We start from the raw sequence: 8,910 nt of genomic DNA, 5'->3' as shown, positions 1-8,910 counted from the left end.
AAAAAGACTTACATCCAAGACTTGACCTTTATCATGCAAACTGTTCAAAGTGCAGAGGTCACCCCTTTGCCCCCTCCCCTCCACTATTAATGCACATTTGACCCCATAACCCTTCCCCCACACTACACTGAAAATCCTATGTGCCCCCTTCCCCACCTCGGTGGTGCCAGCTTTCCCTTTATGGATAAGTAAATGCGCGTGAGTGTCAGCCGCCACTGGGAAGATCCTGGGCACCAGGTGAGATCACTGACAATTTTATTTAAATGTATTCATTTTCTTAATTTACATATTCAAAGTTGGGTCCCATTGGGAGGGTACGTCAGAGAGCATCGCCATCGCTGGGAAGGTGGGGCCCGGTTCCGTGTTGGCCACTGCTGGTACAATCTTCCTGCACCCCCCCACACCCCACGACCACTGCCACGGATCCTTACGTCTCAACAAAATACATCCCAATATTTCACTGAGAGATCGATCTATGAAGCAGACTCCCGATTGTTAATATTGATTTTTACAATGACAACTAGACAGATTTCATTCACAGAAAATCATTTTACAATACAGTATGTGAGTAAGTTGAGACATAACATGTGGAAAGTGTATAATATTTGAGAGGAACAGGGAAATTTGTTTCCCAACGTTTCCTAAAATTCTCCAACACTGGGGTTTTCCAGGCTTCGTATCTGGGTCTGTTTAGATTAATTTATAGAAATTGATTCCTGTGATTAGTCAACAACTCCATTATTATTGATGATGCGACTGTCAGGAGGACACAAAGCAAATTAGACTGGAGTGCACAGTCCATAGTGGAGATAATATTCTCATTTAATTTGTTAAGTTTCGTTTCTCGGATTTTGATGCTTATTGTTTCTACCCCTTTAAAAAGGGGCACTTTTGTTAGATTAATTTTAATTTTTGATGACACAGAAGTGGGGACGTGTCGTCCTATTTGGGCAATTGGAAGAGTAAAAGGTGAATGAGATGGTCTTTTGTCTTTTTGCTCCAGCAAGTAGCTGTGAGGCGTTGCCTAGTGATGGGAGAACCAATTAAATATGTAATGATCGAGGTGGGAGGAGTTCACTGTTTGTTCTAGTCCCACTTACCCACAGGTTACAATGTATTATTTTAAATTTTCCCACTTCTCGAAACAGTCAATCATATACTCCATTTTTCCCAGAATAGAACACACTAACCGGGTTTATCTAATGAACAACAAAATTATCAGTTTATTATAAAACAAGTCTTAAGTAGTAATGTAGTAAAGCATAGTCACACAGATCAAAATTATTTAAAGTTCCCTTTTTTTTTACCTTAGTCCCTTTACGCTCACACACATGCACATATACACTGGTTAACCGAAAGAAAAGGGATTTTTATAAATTCAGAGCTCTGTTACAGAAAAAAAAACTGAAGCAGATTACTTGCTCGTTTTTGATGAAAACAGAAGATGAGATGTGTTGTTCCAAAACTGGCAATGTCAGTTCAACGTCATTTATCTTGCCGGAATTTTACATTGGGAGGGAAGCTGGCCCACTGACCAAAATGTCCGGGCCTGGGAGCCACATCAGTATTTTACATGGCCCAGGCCCTTAATTGGACTTGGGTGGGACATCCACCTACTTGAACAAAGAACAAAGCACAGGAACAGGCCATTCGGCCCTCAAAGCCTGCACCGATCTTGATGCCTGCCTGAACTAACACCTTCGGCACTTCCGGGGTCCGTATCCCTCTATTACCTTCCTATTCATGTATTTCTCAAGATGTTTCTTAAACGTCGCTATCGTATCTGCTTCCACCACCTCCCCGGCAGCAAGTTCCAGGCACTCAAAGAGAGTGAATGTATCTAGGACAGGAGGCCATTTGTGACATGAACAAGGACAGCAATAGAGGGAATACGATAGAAATTCATGTTGGATTTTACTATTTTCATCATTTAAATAATTTAACAATGAGACTCATTGGATATTTCACTCCATTCTTTAACTCCTCCCTGAATTTACTCTGGGTTCCTGCATAAATAAATGGGTTGATGCAAGAACTCAAAAGCTGAAGCATTATTCCACTCTCCTCCAGAATAAAATTTGATTCTTTGAAATTTGAACCGGAAAAGTATTTAACACCCGCTATTCGGACATAGAGAACTCTTATAAAAAATAATAAATATAACAGGATGAAACTACCCGAGATGGCGAAGAGTAAAACAATGGACTTTCTCCGCTTCTCCATCTCTGGATCACTCTGATTCTCTTTATTGCTGTGAGCCCGGAGTCTCCTGCGTGCTCTACTGGCCGATAAAATGTGTCTGACAGTCAGAGCATTGAGCAGTAAAATCAGAATGAATGGGAGACAAGGGGTTAAAATGGTATGAATCCAATCATATGCAGCCCATGCAGATGATGTATAAAATATTAATTTGATGCTGCAGAACCAGGGTATGTTGTTAGTGATGTAATTAGGTTCATATATGAAATACATGAAGACATTTTTCAAACAGCTCAGTGTACAGACCGTTGCTATAACCCATGCTGCCGTTTTCTCAGTGCAATATTTTATTTTCACCTTCTGGCAACAAATGGCCATAAATCGATCAAAGGTGAAAGCGACTGTTAACCAGACAGAACAGCTGACGGTTGCATAGTTTAGGACAGAACAGAGACTGCATACAGGTGTGATGGACAGGAAACTGAGTGGGAAATAAATACCAGCAATCCGGTTTAATATCACTGCAGTGATAATGACCAGGAGATCCGTCACTGCCATGGACACCAGGTAGTAAGTGATACACCTGGAGAGACCACATCTTCCTCGGGACAGGATCACAATGACTGCCAGGTTAGCTGCAACAGAGAGAGAGAGAAAGGCTGAGAGAAAGTGGGAGAGTGTATGTGTGTGAGCGAGTGAGAAGAGGAAAGTTACTGGTCCAACTCCCAGCAAAATCAGCCATTTTACAGGATTCTGTGTGAAATTTAAAGTTTTGACATGTGATCCTGAGTTGGACACGACTGCTTACATTACAGGCACTTGCTTCTCTGTTTAAAATAATCCTGTGGATTAAAAATATGGGCCTGAATTTTACAGGCACCCCGACGTTGTGGGTCATGGAGGGGGGGGCGGGGGGTGGGGGTGGTGTAGGAAAGTGCCTCCAGCAGAGGCCCAGCTCAGGCCTCAACGCTGTGAAGGCCCAGCCCAATATTACCAGTGGCGGTGAGATCTTGTGGTGGACCCCTGCCGCCGCTCGGCAACGGAAGCCCTATTTAAATATGGAATGTTATTTAAATAAACAAATTCATTACTTCCCAGCTCCCAGAGCGATATTGGTGTCGGTGGCCGACACTTCCTTGCCTTCGGATCCCGATCCAGGGTTTGAAGTGGAACACTGGTGGGGAGGGGGGAGAAGGTATGTTTTTCAGTGAGGGAGGGGATGGGGTCAAAAACATCCGATTGGTGAAGGAGATGGTGAGAAAGGGTAAAGTGCATCGTGTATGAACATTGGGTCGGGGGAAGGTCAGGTGGACAAGGTATTTCGGGGGGCAAATGAATTATATGTTTATTGGAGGGTGGGCGAGGGGTGAGAAACATTTCCTTAATTTTTTCAGATCTATTTTAAATCACTATTTCTTTAAATATTACAATTGAAATGTAGAGCATGAAGCCCTTTAAAAATGGCGACAGCGCCTGCACATTGACACCCGACAACATTGCTGGGGACGGACAGCCCGTCCCTCCACATCATTGGATGGGGCGGTCCGCCCTGGCCACTTAAATGAGCTGCCGCAATTAATATCGCAGTGTCTCCGCGCCGTGCGGTCCGGGACAAAATCAACAGGCACTTGGACAAGTGTCGTTTAATTACAGAAAACCAGAACAGATTTATTCAAGGCAAATCATTTATAATAATTGATCATGTTTTTTTGATGAAGTTACTTGGATGCTTGCTTAGCGTACTCCGGATGTTGTAGTGCATATAGACTGCAAAAAGGCATTTGATAAAGTGTCACAAAATAGACATGTCAGCAAAGTTGAAGCCCATGGAATAAAAGGGAAAGTGGCAGCCTGGATAGATTGTTGGCTGAGTGACCGGATGCAGAGAGTAGTGGAGAATGTCTGTTGACAGAATGGAGGAAGGTATGCAGAGGAGTTTCCCAGACTTCCCTATTAGGATGAATGCTTGTCTTGATATATATTAATGACCTAGACTTGGGTTTGCAGGGCACCTGGTAGATTGGCAGACACGTGGCAGATGAAATTTAATGCAGAGAAGTGAGAATTGGTACAGTTTGGTAAGAAGGACCAGGAGAGGCAATACTCGGGCACAATTCTAAAGTGGGTGAAGGAACAGAGAGACCTCGGGTATGTGTGAAAAATTTGTTGAAGGTGTGGTTGAAAAGGCAAACAGGATCCTGGGTTTCAGAAATCAAGGCATCGAGTACAAAAGCAAGGCAATTATCATGATCCTTTCTAAAAATCTGTTTTGACCTCAGTGGAAATCTTGTGTCCAATTCTGGCACCGAAACTTAGGAAGGATGTGAAGACTTTAGAGAAGATGCAGTAAAGATTTAGGAAAATGATTCCAGGGATTAGAGACTTCAGATACGTGGATTGAGTGGAGAAGCTGGAATTGTTATCCTTGGAGAAGAGAAGGTTGAGCAGAGTTCTGTTAGCAATGTTCAAAATCATGAGAGGTCGAGAGAGAGAAGATCAGAAGAAGCTGTTCCCATTGGTGGAAGGGTTGAGAATCAGGGGGCACAGAAGTCAGGTAATTGGCAAAAGAACCAAAGACGACATGAGAGAAAACGTTTTTACACAGCAGGAGGTTAGAATCTGGAAGACATTACCTGAGAATTTAGTGCAGGTAGATACTATCGGGAGCTTTTCAAAAGCAAATTGGACAAGCACCTGAAAAAAAAGACTTTGCAGGGTTATGGGAAAAGGTGAGGGAGTAGAACTAGCTGAGATGATATTGCAGAAGGCTAGCATGTACACAATGGCCGAATGGCCTCTTTCTTTGCTGTAACCATTCTATGATTCTATGACTCTAAATAGTTCATTCATAAAACAATGTCAATCTCAACAACTCGATGCCTAATAACGTCGCCTCAAAAAAGAATCACTTATTGTATTCAGTTGGGAATTAGTTATTCCTTGAATAATTCCAATCAGTGAATCATTTATGGAAATTACTCAATCACTGTCAATGTCAAAAACACAATAAAATGACATTTACACAGTGATAGCAGTGTGATAATTCACCCACAGTAATAACGCAATAGAACTACATTTATACTGTGAGATGGTAGCTGCAAAGTGGAGAAATAATACAGTTAAAACGATGAAAGATTATTGGTCAAGGGAAGTATAATACCCGTAAAGGGGTGAGATTGTATCAATCGTGTGAAGAAGTTGTACTGGTTATGGTCAGTTTCATAAAGGGAACGAATTATGGTATTAATGGGAAGAAAGTATATTGGTAACAGGAAGAAATAAACAGGGAAAACACTGGAAATACTCATCAGGTCTGGCAGCATCTGTGGGAGAAAAACAGAGTTAACATTTCAGGTCAGTGAACTTACATCATAACGTTTTTCCTCAGTAATCTGTTTTTATTTCAGTACTTTCATTTTCTACAGGAAGAAGAAGCATCAATAAAATGGAGAAGTAAAGCTGTTTTAGTGGAATACATGATACTGTAAAAGAGGAAAAGTCATACCAATTCAAAGGGAAATGATATCCCGTTAAAGGGAGAAATTATCCCGGTAAATAAAAGAACGAATGTCAGTACCAAGGAGAAGCCCGACTGGATATTAGATCAGTGACACGGCGAATCAATGTTACCGTAACTAATAACTAAGTCCAATACTTTACCTGCAACTCCGACAGCTGCAAGGATGGGACAGTAAGTGGAAAACAGCAGACCTTTTGGTGATCCATGCATTGCTATTAGAAGCGCTAAGTGCATACTACACTCCCCTCAAAGATTCCCACATTTATCCCTGATATCAGGCTCCAGGGAGGTAATTAGATGGTTTGATCCTTTTTATTATTTACATTAATTGAAACAGAGAGATTAGTGCAGCTGCTGACAGGCTCATGTCTTTGTTTTGATTGAATGGATTGTTTTTAAACTGTACTGGCAGGGCTTTGAAGTGAAATACCCAGAAGGTTCTGCCTGATCCCATTTACATTTTTTCATGAAAGATGATGAAATCTTAATAGGCCCTTGGCCTTAGGCCACACTTCGAATATTGCGTGCAATTCTGGTTGCCACACTACCACACTAGGTTAAAGGTTCGGCCCACGATGTTGTGCCGAACCTTTAACCTACTCTAAGATCAAACTAACTACCTACCCTTCATTCTACTATCATCTATGTACCGATCCAAGAGTCGCTTAAATGCCCCTAACGTATCTGCTTCGACTACCACCGCTGGCAGTGCTTTCCACGCATCCACCACGCTCTGTGTAAAGAACCTACCTCTGACATCTCAAGAACAAAGAAACAAACAAAGATAATTACAGCACAGGAACAGGCCCTTCGGCCCTCCAAGCCTGCGCCGATCCAGATCCTCTCTCTAAACCTGTCACCTATTTTCTAAGGTTCTGTATCTCTTTTCTTCCTGCCCATTCATGTATCTGTCTGGATCCATCTTAAAAGACTCCATCGTGCCCGCATCTACCACCTCCGCTGGCAATGCGTTCCAGGTGCCCACCACCCTCTTGCGTAAAGAACTTTCCACGCATATCCCCCCTAAACTTTTCCCCTTTCACTTTGAACTCGTGTCCTCTAGTTTTTGAAACCCCCACTCTGGGAAAAAGCCTCTTGCTATCCACCCTGTCTATACCTCTCATGATTTTGTACACCTCAATCAGGTCCCCCCTCAACCTCCGTCTTTCTAATGAAAATAATCCTAATCTGCTCAACCTCTCTTCATAGCTAGCGCCCTCCATACCAGGCAACATCCTGGTGAACCTCCTCTGCACCCTCTCCAAAGCATCCACATCCTTTTGATAATGTGGCGACCAGAACTGTACGCAGTATTCCAAATGTGGCCGAACCAAAGTCCTAGACAACTGTAACATGACCTGCCAACTCTTGTACTCAATGCCCCGTCCGATGAAGGAAAGCATGCCGTATGCCTTCTTGACCACTCTATTTACCTGCGTTGCCACCTTCAGGGAACAGTGAACCTGAACACCCAAATCTCTCTGGACATCAATTTTCCCCAGGACTTTTCCATTTACTGTATAGTTCACTCTTGAATTGGATCTTCCAAAATGCATCACCTCGCATTTGCCCTGATTGAACTCCATCTGCCATTTCTCTGCCCAACTCTCCAATCTATCGATATTCTGCTGTATTCTCTGACAGTCCCCTTCACTATCTGCTACTCCACCAATCTTAGTGTCGTCTGCAAACTTGCTAATCAGTCCACCTATACTTTCCTCCAAATCATTAATGTATATCACAAACAACAGTGGTCCCAGCACGGATCCCTGTGGAACACCACTGGTCACACGTCTCCATTTTGAGAAACTCCCTTCTACTGCTACTCTCTGTCTCCTGTTGCCCAGCCAGTTCTTTATCCATCTAGCTAGTACACCTTGGACCCCAAGCGCCTTCACTTTCTCCATCAGCCTGCCATGGGGAACCTTATCAAACGCCTTACTGAAGTCCATGTATATGACATCGACAGCCCTTCCCTCATCAATCAACTTTGTCACTTCCTCAAAGAATTCTATTAAGTTGGTAAGACATGACCTTCCCTGCATATCACATGTGGATTTACCTTCAAACAGCTGCTCCCAATCTACATTTCCCAGCTCCTGCCGAATTTTGGTATAGTTGGCCTTCCCCCAATTTAGCACTCTTCCTTTAGGACCACTCTCGTCTTTGTCCATGAGTATTTTAAAGCTTACGGAATTGTGATCACTATTCCCAAAGTAGTCCCCTACTGAACCTTCAACAACCTGGCCGGGCTCATTCCCCAACACCAGGTCCAGTATGGCCCCTTCGCGAGTTGGACTATTTACATACTGCTCTAGAAAACCCTCCTGGATGCTCCTTACAAATTCTGCTCCATCTGGACCTCTAACACTAAGCGAATCCCAGTCAATGTTGGGAAAATTAAAATCTCCTATCACCACCACCCTGTTGCTCCTACATCTTTCCATAATCTGTTTACATATTTGTACCTCTATCTCACGCTCGCTGTTGGGAGGCCTGTAGTACAGCCCCAACATTGTTACCGCACCCTTCCTATTTCTGAGTTCTGTCCATATTGCCTCACTGCTCGAGTCCTCCATAGTGCCCTCCTTCAGCACAGCTGTGATATCCTCTTTGACCAGTAATGCAACTCCTCCACCCCTTTTACCTCCCTCTCTATCCCGCCCGAAGCATCGATATCCTGGGATATTTAGTTGCCAATCATGCCCTTCCCTCAACCAAGTCTCAGTAATAGCAATAACATCATACTCCCAGGTACTAATCCAAGCCCTAAGTTCATCTGCCTTACCTACTACACTTCTTGCATTAAAACAAATGCACCTCAGACCACCAGTCCCTTTATATTCATCATCTGCTCCCTGCCTGCTCTTCCCCTTAGTCACACTGACTTCATTATCTAGTTCCTTACAGGCTTTAGTTACTACCTCCTTACTGTCAACTGATCTCCCTGAAACCTTCCTCCAATCACCTTAAAATTATGCCCCCTGGTGATAGCCCTTTCCACCCTGGGAAAAAGTCTCTGACTATCCACCGTATCTATGCCTCTCATCATCTTGTACCCCTCTATCAAGTCACCTCTCATCCTTCTTCGCTCCAATGAGAGAAACCCTAGCTCCCTCAATCTTTTTTCGTAGGACATGCCCTCCAGTCCAGGCAGCATCCTGGTAAATCTCCTCTGCACCCTCTCTAAA

The 8,910-nt window shown here is 43.3% G+C and overlaps 1 protein-coding gene across 1 annotated transcript; it reads right to left on the bottom strand.

Moving 5' to 3' along the window:
* Positions 1 to 1,926: 1,926 nt before the first annotated feature.
* LOC137381513 (probable G-protein coupled receptor 139) lies at positions 1,927 to 5,929 on the bottom strand. The gene is made up of 2 exons (XM_068054211.1): positions 5,860 to 5,929; positions 1,927 to 2,834 (listed from the first exon to the last, which is right to left on the bottom strand). The coding sequence occupies exons 1-2, from the start codon at positions 5,927 to 5,929 to the stop codon at positions 1,927 to 1,929; spliced, it is 978 nt and encodes a 325-aa protein (XP_067910312.1).
* Between the last annotated feature and the right edge of the window lie 2,981 nt (positions 5,930 to 8,910).

The sequence above is a fragment of the Heterodontus francisci genome, chromosome 22, assembly GCF_036365525.1.
Source record: "Heterodontus francisci isolate sHetFra1 chromosome 22, sHetFra1.hap1, whole genome shotgun sequence".
Taxonomy (NCBI): domain Eukaryota; kingdom Metazoa; phylum Chordata; class Chondrichthyes; order Heterodontiformes; family Heterodontidae; genus Heterodontus; species Heterodontus francisci.
This window is presented reverse-complemented; position numbering and strand designations above follow the sequence as displayed.

Coding starts and splice junctions, on each gene's coding strand:
- LOC137381513 (XM_068054211.1), bottom strand. CDS start 5,929: ATGCATGGATCACCAAAAGGTCTGCTGTTTTCCACTTACTGTCCCATC. Junction 2,835..5,859: donor TGCAGCTGTCGGAGTTGCAG/GTAAAGTATTGG, acceptor TCTCTGTTGCAG/CTAACCTGGCAGTCATTGTG.